This window comes from Gigantopelta aegis, chromosome 15, assembly GCF_016097555.1.
Source record: "Gigantopelta aegis isolate Gae_Host chromosome 15, Gae_host_genome, whole genome shotgun sequence".
NCBI lineage: Eukaryota > Metazoa > Mollusca > Gastropoda > Neomphalida > Peltospiridae > Gigantopelta > Gigantopelta aegis.
The window spans coordinates 518967-535442 of record NC_054713.1 but is presented as its reverse complement, the minus strand read 5'-3'; the positions used below and the strand labels follow the sequence as shown (position 1 = coordinate 535442).

The 16476-nt window shown below is 39.8% G+C and overlaps 1 protein-coding gene across 2 annotated transcripts in view; it reads right to left on the bottom strand.

Annotated features, from left to right (window-relative positions):
• The window catches only part of LOC121389900 (calmodulin-binding transcription activator 2-like), a 76554-nt gene that overhangs the window by 44584 nt on the left and 15494 nt on the right, over positions 1-16476 (bottom strand). For both annotated transcript variants that reach the window (XM_041521563.1, XM_041521562.1), the window contains exons 6-10: positions 12779-12850; positions 12260-12401; positions 10090-10136; positions 5144-6793; positions 2262-2388 (exon numbers count right to left, since the gene is read on the bottom strand). In XM_041521563.1, the coding sequence (XP_041377497.1) occupies positions 2262-2388; positions 5144-6793; positions 10090-10136; positions 12260-12401; positions 12779-12850 (2038 nt within the window). The remainder of the gene's footprint in view (positions 1-2261; positions 2389-5143; positions 6794-10089; positions 10137-12259; positions 12402-12778; positions 12851-16476) is intronic.

Below are 16476 nucleotides of genomic sequence, written 5' to 3'. Positions count from 1 at the left end.
ATCTCCTAGGTTCAAGAACCACAACTCATTGAAAAATGATTAAATCGCCATGAAGGTAAAACGTGATCTGTAACGAAAATAATAAAGCTATACACAAAATGTGAGCTTAATATCAAAATCTGGAAAACAAACTTTCATAACTCCTCAATTCAAGGGCCACAACTCTGCTCTAAATGGATTAATCTCCGGTATGGGACTAATAATAAGCTACAATCACGTATTCGTTATATCACAAACAATATGAGGCCATATAACCATAATTGAAATGTGTTGAGTGCCACAAACAGCTACAACCATGTTTCCAGTACGTCAGAAACAGCTACAACCATGTTTCCAGTACGTCAGAAACAGCTACAATCACGTTTCCAGTATCATGAGTATGTCACAAACAGCTGCATGTACAACCATGTTTCCAGTATGTTGCAAACAGCTAAAATCATACAGGTATTTCCAGTATGTCACAAACAGCTACAACCATGTTTCCAGTAAGTCACAAACAGCTACAATCATGTTTCCAGTATGTCACAAACAGCTACAATCATGTTTCCAGTATGTCACAAACAGCTACAACCATGTTTCCAGTATCATGAGTATGTCACAAACAGCTACAACCATGTTTCCAGTATGTCACAAACAGCTACAACCATGTTTCCAGTATCATGAGTATGTCACAAACAGCTACAACCATGTTTCCAGTATGTCACAAACAGCTACAATCATGTTTCCAGTATCATGAGTATGTCACAAACAGCTACAACCATGTTTCCAGTATGTCACAAACAGCTACAACCATGTTTCCAGTATCATGAGTATGTCACAAACAGCTACAATCATGTTTCCAGTATCATGAGTATGTCACAAACAGCTACAACCATGTTTCCAGTATGCCACAAACAGCTACAACCATGTTTCCAGTATGCCACAAACAGCTACAACCATGTTTCCAGTATCATGAGTATGTCACAAACAGCTACAATCATGTTTCCAGTATCATGAGTATGTCACAAACAGCTACAACCATGTTTCCAGTATGCCACAAACAGCTACAACCATGTTTCCAGTATGTCACAAACAGCTACAACCATGTTTCCAGTATCATGAGTATGTCACAAACAGCTACAATCATGTTTCCAGTATCATGAGTATGTCACAAACAGCTACAACCATGTTTCCAGTATGCCACAAACAGCTACAACCATGTTTCCAGTATGCCACAAGCTAGTAACTATGATGATCTTTTTAGCATGTCACAAAAGCTACAGATATAAAACAATATCCATCATGTCCTATAACTATGATCATGTATTTAGTATGTGAAAAATACCTTCAGATATAGTCACATTGTGTATTCAGCATGTCATAAATACTTCGCTGTGATTCTCTATACAAGTACCGACTCCTGACTAGCAGTGATATGTGCTGTCCTGTCAGTGGGAATGTGTATATAGAAAATCCCTTGCTGCTAATGGAAAAATGTAAAGGTTTTTCTTTGAGACTATTATCAAAATTTCAAAATAATTTGACAGCCAATAGTCTGGGATTAATTAATCAACGAGCTCAAGTGGTGTCGTTAATTCTTTCCCTCGTATTCTTCACAAGTTGTTATCGCAATATCAAAAAGAAAAAACCCCCAAAAAAATCAGTCTAAAGTTGTGTAAACGTTATTGATGACATAACATGCACGTGTTTGGTTTCTTGATATTTTTAAAACATTTATTTTAAAACATGTTGGACATTATTATTTATTCTAATACAACTTGCATATAAGCCTTTTTCCCATTGGTTAATTTTCGTGATAAATCAGACGGTAGATGTACACTGTCATGGGCGTCCCTAAATCCAAATTTTGTGATAAATCCTTATAGTTAACAACGAAACACAATGATATTATCCCCTAAATGAATGCTGAAATATAGGATAATAGGCTGTATGAATGTGGCTGGAACACTCTTCCAGTCAAACAGACACCTGTAGCTAAACACAACAAACTTTATCAAGTACCGACTCAGTGTAAAGCAGCGAAGGACCTCTGGCTGTATGAACGTGGCGTGAACACTTCCAGTCAAACAGACACGTCTAGCTAAACACAACAAACTTTATCAAGTACTGACCCGGCGTGGCGGGAACACTCTTCCCGTCAAACAGACACGTCTAGCTAAACACAACAAACTTGATCAAGTACTGACCCGGCGTGGCGGGAACACTCTTCCCGTCAAACAGACACCTGTAGCTAAACACAACAAACTTTATCAAGTACTGACCCGGTGTAAAGCAGCGAAGGACCCCTGGCTGTATGAATGTGGCGGGAACACTCTTCCAGTCAAACAGACACGTGTAGCGAGAGTCTGCACAGTACCATGGACCGGTGACAAGAATCTTCGTACCGCCCTGCAAAACAAAGCAAAACATCTTTAAAATCAATAAATACAGGCAGGCATTTTTCCAGATGGTAAAATGGGTAAAAATGCGCACCCTAAACTTTTCAGGTGAGTGTAAGGGGACAGGGAATGATCACTTGCCTTTACTGGTGAATACTGCGTGAAAACCCTCTCACCAAAATCTTTCGTGGTGAATACACCGTGAAAACCCTCTCACCAAAACCTTTCGTGGTGAATACTGCGTGAAAACCCTCTCACTAAAACCTTTTGTGGTGAATACTGTGTAAAAACCCTCTCACCAAAACCAACAAATACACCTTTACTGGTGAATACCGTGTGAAAACCCTCTCGCCAAAACCAACAAATACACCTTTACTGGTGAATACTGTGTGAAACCCTCTCACCAAAACCTTGCGTGGTGAATACACCGTGAAAACCCTCTCACCAAAACCACCTTTACTGGTGAATACTGCGTGAAAACCCTCTCACCACAACCAATAAATACACATTTCCTGGTGAATACTGCATGAAAACCCTCTCACCAAAACCAATAAATACACCTTTCCTGGTGAATACTGCATGAAAACCCTCTCACCAAAACCAACAAATACACCTGTCCTGGTGAATACTGTATGAAAACCCTCTCACCAAAACCAATAAATACACCTTTCCTGGTGAATACTGCGTGAAAACCATCTCACCAAAACAAATAAATACACCCTTCCTGGTGAATACTGCATGAAAACCCTCTCACCAAAACCAACAAATACATCTTTACTGGTGAATACTGCGTGAAACCCTCTCACCACAACCAATAACTACACCTGTCCTGGTGAATACTGTGTGAAACACTCTCACCACAACCAATAAATACACCTTTCCTGGTGAATACTGCGTGAAACACTCTCGCCACAACCAATAAATACACCTTTCCTGGTGAATACTGCGTGAAACACTCTCGCCACAACCAATAAATACACCTTTCCTGGTGAATACTGTGTGAAACACTCACCACAACCAATAAATATACCTTTCCTGGTGAATACTGCGTGAAAACCCTCTCACCAAAACCTTTCGTGGTGAATACTGTGTGAAAACCCTCTCACCAAAACCAATAAATACACCTTTCCTGGTGAATACTGCGTGAAACCCTCTCAACACAAGCAATAAATACACCTTTCCTGGTGAATACTGTGTGAAACACTCACCACAACCAATAAATATACCTTTCCTGGTGAATACTGCGTGAAAACCCTCTCACCAAAACCTTTCGTGGTGAATACTGTGTGAAAACCCTCTCACCAAAACCAATAAATACACCTTTCCTGGTGAATACTGCGTGAAACCCTCTCAACACAAGCAATAAATACACCTTTCCTGGTGAAACTGTGTGAAACACTCACCACAACCTTTACTGCGTGGTGAATACTGTGTGAAAACCCTCTCACCTCAATAAATACACCTTTCCAATACTGCGTGAAAACCCTCTCACCAAAACCTTTCGTGGTGAATACTGTGTGAAAACCCTCTCACCAAAACCAATAAATACACCTTTCCTGGTGAATACTGCGTGAAACCCTCTCAACACAAGCAATAAATACACCTTTCCTGGTGAATACTGCATGAAACACTCTCACCCAAACCAATAAATACACCTTTCCTGGTGAATACTGCGTGAAAACACTCTCGCCAAAACCAATAAACACACCTTTCCAGTGTTTCTGCCAGAAATGAAATGTTTGGGTATGGCTCTATTGATTTGAATGCAACCACAGTCAACAGGAGTAAGGGAGGGCCTTCCACAAAAAGAAAATGGGTTAAGTTTAGGGTTAAGAAAATCATACAGTGATGATAAGAGTAATTCATTTTGTCAAAAAGTTACCTCTAAAAAAAAATCTGCAAAAACATTTGGGTATGGCGCAATACACATTTTACCTCTGGCAGAAACTCTGCTTTCCTGGTGAATACTGTGTGAAACCATCTCACCAAAACCAACAGATACACCAATTAATACACCTTTCCTGGTGAATACTGCGTGAAACCATCTCACCAAAACCAACAGATACACCAATTAATACACCGTTCCTGGTGAATACTGCGTGAAACCATCTCACCAAAACCAACAGATACACCAATTAATACACCTTTTCTGGTGAATACTGCGCGGAACCATCTCACCAAAACCAACAGATACACCAATTAATACACCTTTTCTTGTGAATACTGCATGAAACCATCTCACCAAAACCAACAGATACACCAATTAATACACCTTTCCTGGTGAATACTGCGTGGAACTATCTCACCAAAACCAACAGATACACCAATTAATACACCTTTCCTGGTGAATACTGCGTGGAACCATCTCACCAAAACCAATAAATACACCTTTGAAAATACATGAAGCTAAAATGATCTTTTTAAAGGTGAAAAATACACAAAGCATAAATAAATGCATTTATTAATATTTGACCAGTTCCTTATTTTGTGCACAAAAAGAAACTTTAACCAGATAAAAAAAAACTGACCGATCACTTATCTGTTGATACTACTCTTTCTATATTTTCATCGGAGAAAATGGAAACTCATTTAGTAAAATTATACATAATTACAAACTTACCCTACACGATTTTATACAATTTTTGACTGTTATACATCAATAAATTCAGAAAAATGACAAACAATTAATACATAACAAAAAGTCATTCAACATAATCGTATATAACTAACAGAAAGCAATTTAGTCAAATCGTGTAATTTCTCACCTGTGTATATCCCCAGTCAGGAGAATAGTCCGATATCACAAGCATCGACGATTCCCGCTTTGTTTCATTTCCAGCGGTTTCCTTGCCAACCGAGGCTGAAGAGACATTACTGTGTGTATGTTGCGAAACGCAGCCACTGTGTTGCTGTGGCATCATTCCGTCACAGTGTTGATGTCCTAGCTGCTGATGCTGCTGCTGCTGCTGATGAGGATGAGGATGATGGTGAAACACACAACTGCAGAGAGACTGCGCCATCATCTTATCATGTTGGTGATGATGATTCTGATGAAACATGCAGCCGAGGTGAGACTGCTGTATAGTTTTGTCATGTTGCTGCTGCTGCTGCTGCAGTCGTTGATTGTTCGAACACGCTGCACAACCTGTTAACCGTTCCACACAAAAGTGGGTGGGCGCCATTGTGTCCATTCCGTCACACACACTGGTTGAAGTACAGGAACCGCTGACCAGTGACGTGACAGCACAAGAACCACTGACCAGTGGAGTGACGGCACCACACGCGGGGCCGACCAGTGAGGTGACCACACCACAAGAACCACCACTAATATCGACTAGACTCTTCGAGTCAAACGAGTCATGACTCAAGGGTTCCATGTTGTCCGTGTCGCCGACGGTTCCCGCGAGGTCGGAGCAGTCCAAGTCGGGCAGGTCGAGAAGGTAGTCGAGGTTGAGATCGGAACTCGGGAGAGACGAGAAGCTGCCGTCAAGATTGTCACAGCTGTACCGCACCGCACCGCCGTCCTTGACGATGGGCTCACCTCCAACGGAGCTGGTCGTCACCGTCGTCGACGTCGTCATGGCAATGTGCTGGGTCGTAGCTCCTCCGCCGATGTCGAGAGCGGAGCAGTCGTTGAATTTGACGTTGTCAAGAATCGACTGAAGACTACTGTCAGCGTTCGCGGCCGTCATGACGATGTGGTCAACTATGGACAACTCCTTCGATTCCATCCCACTCTCTCCTACGCCTCCTAACACCATGTGGTCAGAGGAACCCATCGAGACTTTGTCTCCATGGAGACTGGTACTCGTTCCAATGTTGTTCTCATCACAGCTGGAAATCCCGATCGCGGACTGGGGGGGAATGGCGTGTAGAAGGTGATGAGGTAAGGACTGACTGCTGCCGTTGCCGCAGCAATCCGGCTGACTGCTGACAGGGGTGGAACCGATCGCCCCGCCGCCGCCAGCGGAGGATACGGCGGGGGTGTTGATGATTGACAGTGAGGAGTGCTGCTGCCCGCTGACAATGATCAGACCGTTACTGCCCTGGAGGTTGGTGAGGTTGAGAATGAGCGCCGTGTTCGTCTGGAGTTCGTGCGACGCTGTCGGGAATGAGGATGAGTTGATCGCGAGGCCGGTGTGACCACACACCCCACCGCCGCGGTCCACCACCTGCGCCGTTGTTGGGACGCCCTGCTGCTGGATGCTCCTCTGTAGCGCGGACACGAGGTGCTCAGGCGCTAAGGTTCCGGCCGTGTGTCTGTCGTCGTGGTCGTGCTCAGACTTCTGGCTGATCCGGCACCACTTGGACTGTGGGTCGGTGCCCAGCTCGCTCGTCTTCTGGTTCCTTGGTTTGTTCTGTTTGCCCTGAATGTTGATCAGCTGGCGCACGATGGCCTCTATCGACTCCTCTATCTGCACAAAGAAAAGGGAGAAAAAATAATAATGTCATTTATGTTGGGGGCAGGACGTAGCCCAGTGGGCCCAATGGGATATTTCTCGTTCCAGCCAGTGCACCACGACTGGTATATCAAAGGCTGTGGTATGTGCTATACTGCCTGTGGGATGGTGTATGTAAAAGATCCCTTACTACTAATGTAAAAATATAGCGGCTTTCCTCTCTGAGACTATATGTCAAAATTAGCAAATGTTTTAAAACTAATGTTAAGTAACACTATTCAGTACACCCACCTCTGTAATGCTACATAACATTTAGACCACCCCCTCAAGCATTACATAATATTTGAATGACACCAATTGTTTAACAATCATGTTTCGGCATTAATATACCATATTGATATATACCGTTATCCTTGGCCACATCATTTACAAGCAGATTGCTGTCATCAGCTTTTAAAAAAAAATTGTTTTGGGATTTTGTTCAAATTGGTGAATTCGTGTTTTGTTTCTTTTCCGTTTATAAAATGTACAATTTGGAAGAATCCAAGCATAAATTACATGCAGAGAGCCAGCTGTATGTTACATCAATATTTACACGTTCTTAGCCACTACCCACGGCAATGTTTTACAAACATGCAGAGAGCCAGCTGTATGTGACACCAATATTTACACGTTCTTAGCCACTACGCACGGCAATGTTTTACAAACATGCAGAGAGCCAGCTGTATGTGACACCAATATTTACACGTTCTTAGCCACTACGCACGGCAATGTTTTACAAACATGCAGACAGCCAGCTGTATGTGACACCAATATTTACACGTTCTTAGCCACTACGCACGGCAATGTTATGTTTTACAAACATGCAGACAGCCAGCTGTATGTTACTCCAATATTTACACGTTCTTAGCCACTACGCACGGCAATGTTTTACAAACATGCAGACAGCCAGCTGTATGTGACACCAATATTTACACGTTCTTAGCCACTACGCACGGCAATGTTTTACAAACATGCAGACAGCCAGCTGTATGTGACACCAATATTTACACGTTCTTAGCCACTATGCACGGCAATGTTTTACAAACATGCAGAGTGTGCTCTATGTATTCTTCTAGTTATTGGAGTTAAATAATAATTGCGCACACGTACCACACACATACCGGACACTTAGTTACACTTCTTTGTGTTACCGGGCCCCTAAGCAATACATGTCCCCCACTGGGTACTGGGCCCAACCAATTTTTGTATCTCATAAATTCAAGGGCCATAACTGTGTGAAAAATGGGAAAATTGCCATGAAAGTCAAACTTGATCTGTAATAGAATATGATAAAGCTATAAAAAAAAAAGGTTAGAAAAACAAATGTTCGTATTTTCAAGAGCAATAACTCTGTGAAAAAAATGAGTAAATCGCTATGAAAGTCAAACATGATCTGTAACAGAACATGATAAATTTCAGCTCAATAGCTCACGGCATTGTTAAACATGAGTAAATCGCTATGAAAGTCAAACACAATCTGTAACAGAACGTAATAAATTTCAGCTCAATAGCTCAAGGCATTGTTAAAAATGAATAATTCCAATCTCTAAAAATCCCTTTATTATAAACCCTTGGATTGGTCAAATTCTTATCACGTGACGATAAAAACTGGCATTCATAGCACCATGAATCTCAGTTTAGCACTATTTTTGGCTATATAGCCAGAACTACTTTATGAATTATGTCAACAAAGGAATCCCCGAGGAATTTCCTTGAGATTCTATTTTTAGACATCAAACAGTAATCATCTGCCGTCAAACTTGTAAACATCTAAAAATCTTCACATATAAATTATACCATACAAAATAGGTCATTCAGACATTTTTATTAAAGGTTAAAAGTTATTGAAATTACTTACGTTACATGTTTATAGTGAATTCAAAATCCCACAGCTAAAAATCTATTTTGTCGATCCAAAAAAAGTGTATAATTCCAATGGAATTTGGTCTTTTACAAAAGCGATTTCAAAAACAAAATTCAGTCAGTTCATGCCAACCATTAGCAGTAACGTGCATTCAACGGCATTGTAGTATGACATACACGGTACACAACACATAGCCACTGCAATCCAATCTTTAAACGACTCGGGTTTTGAAACTAGGCATATCATGTACATGTCGGGACACAGGAACGAAGCTTCAATTCGAAGCTACAACAGAGAATCCACTTTCCAAAAACGAAACATCAGCATGGCACTGTCAAATGTCACGAATACTTGTGTAACCACTTGAAGTCACACATGCCAAAACCATCCTGTGTTGCCACTTCCACAATTACAAGGCCAGTAAACACAGAAACTCGCGACACACCTGTTTCATCCATACAACTTTCTCCATGTCAAATCTATCAACACATGGAATTTTCACGGTCATTTCAACATTGGTAAATCTGGACAGTAATAAAAAAATGGCGCCCATCATACACCAACCGCTTCACATATAAATTATACCATACAAAAAGGTTAAAAGTTATTGAAATTACTTACGTTATATGTTTCTAGTGAATTCAAAATGTTTCTAGTTGGTATTGATATTTAATGCAAAAAATTAATATGAATTGTATTAATGATTGTAACATTGTCATTCTCTCATTCGGCTATTGACGGAAAAAGCCGAAACTACCATAGGGATTCCGCTAATGTTGAGTATGAATTTCGTGTTAATAAAATAGTAAATAGTTGGAAAATAGAGTTCACTTTTTATTTTAAAGAGGTTTACATTAATGACATGGTTATGTGTTTGGAATTATAAGAATTGAACGTGAATATTTTTTAGTTTCATGCTAGTATGAAACTCAAAAAATTTCACGTTCAATTCTTAAGTAAATCGCTATGAAAGTCAAACATGATCTGCAACAGAACGTTATAAATTTCAGCTCAATAGCTCAAGGCATTGTTAAAAATGGGTAAATTGCTATGAAAGTCAAACATGATCTGCAACAGAACGTAATAAATTTCAGCTCAATAACTCAAGGCATTGTTAAAAATGGGTAAATTGCTATGAAAGTCAAACATGATCTGCAACAGAACATGATCAATTTCAGCTCAATAGCTCAAGGCATTGTTAAAAATGGGTAAATTGTTATGAAGATCAAACTTGATCTGTAACAGTACATGATAAATTTCAGCTTAAGGTATTGTGACAAAAACATCCCGAAAACCCTTTGTGGGACAGACAGATGGACGGACAGGACGGAGATGAAAGCTATCGTCCCCTCCAGTTGTTCTGCTAGAGGACTGATATCATAAGAAATGATGTCGAGGAACTTACAGCATGTTCCTGGTCAGGCTGCAGATCTCCATGTGGTCTGGTCGACACTATCAAATAAAAGAAGAAACAAAAAAGGTAACAATGGATAAACACACATACAAGCCATTGCTTTATCCCAGGGCTTCTAGAATTTTTATAAAATGCACTAGTCATGGGATCAGTGATTTAAAAAATTTACTAGCCCTACTTTACTTTAAATTAATATAATTTTACTAATTAATAGTAATAATCACATATGACACCTAAACAGGGAGATAGAGCTTAAAAACACTAACACTTTGTGGGAAAATGCATTTAAAAAAAAAATCCCTTGCTGCTAAATGAAAAAATGTAGCAGGTTTCCTAGAAAAAATACTGTCAGAATTACTAGTAATAAAAGTTTCACATTCAAAAGCTGATGATTAATAAATCGATGTGCTCTAGTGGTGTCCTTAAACAAAACAAACTTCAACCATCTGTGAGAGGAGTGAAGTTTGTTTAATGTTTCTATTAATGTATCTGGTCTAATGGCGTCTCTATACTAAAACAAACTTCAACCATCTGTGAGAGGAGTGAAGTTTGTTTAATGTTTCTATTAATGCTGTTGTATCTGGTCTAATGGCGTCTCTATACTAAAACAAACTTCAACCATCTGTGGGAGTGTTAATTACAGGTGACAGCTACTCACACATGGGTCGAGTGTTATTTACAGGTGACAGCTACTCACATGACTCGAGTGTTAATTACAGGTGACAGCTACTCGCATGACTCGAGTGTTAATTACAGGTGACAGCTACTCGCATGACTCGAGTGTTAATTACAGGTGACAGCTACTCGCATGACTCGAGTGTTAATTACAGGTGACAGCTACTCGCATGACTCGAGTGTTAATTACAGGTGACAGCTACTCGCATGACTCGAGTGTTATTTACAGGTGACAGCTACTCACATGACTCGAGTGTTAATTACAGGTGACAGCTACTCACATGACTCGAGTGTTAATTACAGGTGACAGCTACTCACATGACTCGAGTGTTAATTACAGGTGACAGCTACTCACATGACTCGAGTGTTAATTACAGGTGACAGCTACTCACATGACTCGAGTGTTATTTACAGGTGATAGCTACTCACATGACTCGAGTGTTAATTACAGGAGACAGCTACTCACATGACTCGTGTTAATTACAGGTGACAGCTACTCACATGACTCGAGTGTTATTTACAGGTGACAGCTACTCACATGACTCAAGTGTTAATTACAGGTGACAGCTACTCACACATGGGTCGAGTTTTAATTACAGGTGACAGCTACTCACACATAGGTCGAGTGGTAATTACAGGTGAGTATTTATTGTGACAACTACTCACACATGGGTCGAGTGATAAACACAGGTGACAGGTGAGTATTTATTGTGACAGCTACTCACACACGGGTCGAGTGTTAATTACAGGTGACAGGTGAGTATTTATTGTAACAGCTACTCACACATTGGTCGAGTGTTAATTACAGGTGACAGGTAAGTATTTATTGTAACAGCTACTCACACATTGGTCGAGTGTTAATTACAGGTGACAGGTGTGTATTTATTGTAACAGCTACTCACACATTGGTCGAGTGTTAATTACAGGTGACAGGTGAGTATTTATTGTAACAGCTACTCACACATTGGTCGAGTGTTAATTACAGGTGACAGGTGAGTGACAGGTGAGTATTTATTGTGGCAGCTACTCACACATTGGTCGAGTGTTAATTACAGGTGACATGTGAGTATTTATTGTGGCAGCTACTCACATTGGTTGAGTGTTAATTACAGGTGACAGGTGAGTATTTATTGTGGCAGCTACTCACACATTGGTCGAGTGTTAATTACAGGTGACAGGTGAGTATTTATTGTGGCAGCTACTCACACATTGGTTGAGTGTTAATTACAGGTGACAGGTGTGTATTTATTGTAACAGCTACTCACACATTGGTCGAGTGTTAATTACAGGTGGCAGGTGAGTATTTATTGTAACAGCTACTCACACATTGGTCGAGTGTTAATTACAGGTGGCAGGTGAGTATTTATTGTGACAGCTACTCACACAAGGGTTGAGTGTTAATTACAGGTGACAGGTGAGTATTTATTGTGACAGATGAGTGGTCTGTGTTAATTACAGGTGAGTATTTATTGTGAGAGCTACTCACACATGGGTCGTAGCTGGTCGACAAGCTCCTCCTTGGTCCACTCTTTCTTCTCCATGTCGCATGTCGACAGGACGGGGATCGTTAGTTTGGCCTTGTCCAGGTACGGCACGTTCAGGTAGTGGATGAGAACGATATCCGGGTTCTGAAACAAACGTTCCACACACGACCGTCAGCACCAACAAATTACGCCTCTTTTATTTGAAACACTGACGAGAAATTGGATCTGTCTACACAAGGAGAGAAGAAACCTGCTTGACCAGGGTCTAATTTCACAAAACGCTGTAAGTGTAAATTTGCACATAAATGTTAATTTAAGACTAAAGCACAATTCTTGCCACTACTAACAGTACAGCTGATATAGTTTGAAGTACACACATTTATTTTCTTTCATCCTTACAATGCTCCATCTTCCATAGTGATGCAATTTTCTGTGTTAAATAGATGCCAAACACAAGAAAACATAATACAGGTTTAACTTTCAGTCTCAAAAATGAACGTATGGTGTCTCTGATTACTAACCTGCAGAAGCCAGTAACAGCGCCGATGAAAGGTGGGTAGAATGGCCGAGTGAACATACGAACCGTAGATGAACTGAAATAAAATCAACAACCAAATATCATTTGGCAGAGAAAATACCGCAATGCATATGCAGGAGCGTTAGACTGCACTGAGGTGAAGGTGATAGCCACTGGGCCCTAAATGTGCATGCCCAAAATAATCACATTGATAATAAAGACAAATATGTCAAACTCAAATCCTAAAATGAATTTCTGAATACCAACAACTAGCATCCAGATTATACTGGCTTTGAATAGTCACTTTTTTATATCCCACCTCGCCCTTTCCTTTCTCTCCTTCGAATTTCATCTAAATTCTTCCCGACCTGAGAACAACTCCTATCTTTCAACTTCTTTCGCTGTTCACCTCTATATCCCAGTCCTTGTCTCTCCAACAGTGACAGGTGTTTGTCTCTTGCTAAAAACTGTGAAATATGCAGAGGTCTAAACGGCCTGTGGTCAGGTCACCAAATGTGAGCAATGTCCCATTTGGGCGACTTTAATATTAAAATATAATAGTGTTAGTCGCCCAAATAATATTATTTGGGCAATCTTCTTTAGAACTATAACATATGAGCCACTATTATCATTTGTATTGCATATATTTATTCCACATTAATATCTTGCTCGTGGTTCGCTTACCATAATTTGCCAATATCCATTTTTATATTTTGGCGAGTTTCAAGCCCTGAATATGAAGATGACTATATTTAATGCGCGTGATTGATGCAAACGTGCCACACTACACACATAATGGTTAACCCAAAACATATTAAATCCCCTTATCTGATTGCAGGCCTCTGACAGGGATGGGACTATTATTTTTTTTAGTGATTTTCAATATTGTTTGCTCTACAGTTCAGTTTATTCAGGATTCTTTCCATAAGGACATCTTTTAAGAACAACAAACTTTTTTTAATGGTCATTTGTAAAATGATTATAAATACTTTGTAAATAAATGTATCATAAAAAGAAAAACTAAAGGACCAAACTACGTCTCGACTAGAAACACAAATATTATTTTTAAAATTTTTGTACTATGCCATGATAGCGTGTTGGGTCTGGCATAGCCCATGCAAACATGTCACATGCTACAGAATCAAGCACTATGATTGGTTGAAATGCTATACCACGTCACTGTGTAATGTACAATACTATTACTTGCATGGATGAGGAGGTGAGATTTTGTGTAAATCAATTAGAATTTAATGATACGGAGGTCAAGGTCACATTGTTCGGTATTAAGAACGATACCCAGTGCACGGGTTTCCAGGTGGTTTTACCATGAAGTGATATTGGAAAGCTTGACCCGGTACAGACATTGAAAGACTACATTACAAGGACTGAGCGATATAGTAGTGCCGATGACCCAGTGTTTCTAACATTATGGACTCCCTTTAAGGCCATTGAGCCATCGTCAGTTGCTACAGTGTTAGAACAGGCAATTGAACTTGCTGGCTTGGCAAATCTGGGATATAGTGCTAAATCGTTTAGGCCTATGGGTGCTACTTCAAGGCCTCCCAGCCACTTGTACGTATTAAAATATAGGAAATATAGGAATTTGTATACCAAAATATAGGAGTTTTATAGGAATTTTGAGGTCAAATATAGGAGTTTTATAGGAAAATGTGAACCGATTATCATGATTATAGGCATTTTACACGGATTTTTAAAGACATTTACATTACTAATCATGGTAGGTTCTTACCTTGCATATGTACTCAAGATACCATCTACTACCTCAACAAATATATACCAAGGCTTGCCAGCAGTCCATGCTGATATCCAGGATAATTTGAAAGTTGGTGCACATTCAAAGCATCTTCTGAATTTCTGACAGGCCTTTCACAGCGAATATAACTCAGTAACATATTTTATTCATCGGCATTTTGGCAAAGCAATTGAGTCAAAAGTAGTCGACATTTTCCGAATGAGAAAAAAAGGCAGAGTTACTTCCCTTATGTTATTTTGACAAGAGGATCGATTTTTTTTTATGCTTACAAAAATGTCATTTAAAAGGAGAAATTGTCTCCCGCACAGGGAAAAGGAGATTTGATCAAATACCGGGAGACTCCCGCGGAATCCGGGAGGATTGACAGGTCTGCTGACGGATCGGGTACAAACTATATCAGATTTTGGTTACAATGGCAAACATTAATGTGATTTAAAAAAAAGGCTCACAAGTCTGTGTGTGTGTGTGTGTGGGGGGGGGGGGGGGGAGAGACAACCATAAACTCACACACACACACCTTATTTCTGTACATTTGTTGATTTAATGTCATAGGCCTTACAAGTGGGAATGGGTGGTTTAATTAGCTGAAAAAGATGCATTTTCATATTCATATATAAATACTCTATACAGTACTGCACAAAACAATTTTGGCTAAAACATTTTCATTATGGCTAATAAAAATCCCATTTGGATAATTTTTTGGCTACATATTTTTGATCCAGGTTTTTATAATCCCAGTCCAGTATTATCAATGTATAAATAAGAAACCTCAGGGCTAGAAATGAAAAAAAAAATCTACATGCACCAGGTGCATGCTGAAAAAAAAGTTACATGCATCCTTTAAAATTCTGCATGCACCAAAAATAAGGCAACTTCGTTTTTTTTTTTATACGAAGCTATTCGGTATTATTCGGCAATACCTATATTTATTTATTAACAGTACCGGAACGTTATACAACTGCGTTTATTACTGATTCTTGATCAAATTTGAAAATTTCACCCAACATAAACAAACGCCTTACAGAAATCTATAATAGGCCTATTACAAAAACGTACGAATATTTGTGTTTGGTATTAAGCAAGTTGTCAACTTTTTTAACTCGATAAGATCTGTTGGTATAATATAAATTAGCCTACGGAATTCAACGAGAAGTTGCGATTGAAGTAATCACTGGCTGACTTCGAGTCAACTACGCGAGTAACGCACCTGCACGTTCGCAAGTGCCCATATCTGATGTCGAATATGTTCAAGGCAGTTACGGTACTTTGTATTGATCACAGATCTGGTGGAGTTCAATTTGTCAGTGACGACAACAACTGTGTTATGCACGTGGATACCCCAAGTCGGTCTCGACCACCTTCCCCAATACTGTTCACGGATATAACCGAGATATTGCCGGCAATTTTCGCAAATATATTTCACGGAAATGACCGAAAGGGCGCCATTGTTGAAAGTAGGATTATGGGATACAAAATGGATGCGCCCATAAGATAAAAGTTATAGTTTTCATGTGGCAAACAGATTATGAAATGCATACGCAAAATTCAACAACTGAGTCTGAATCTGGTAGACAACAGGATACTAGTATACGCAATACACAGTACTTGAAAAATATTAGCATGCACCCAGTTTTAAAAGTTACATGCACACGCAAAAATCAGCATGCACCGGTGCATGTACTAACACTGCATTTCGAGCCCTGAACCTACTTCAATCCCAGCATGGTATTATCTGTGTATAAATGAGAAACCTACTTCAATCCCAGCCTGGTATTATATGTATAAATGAGAAACCTACTTCAATTCCAGCCCGGTATTATATGTGTATAAATGAGAAACCTACTTCAATTCCAGCCTGGTATTATCTGTGTATTAATGAGAAACCTACTTCAATCCCAGCCTGGTATTATCCGTGTATTAATGAGAAA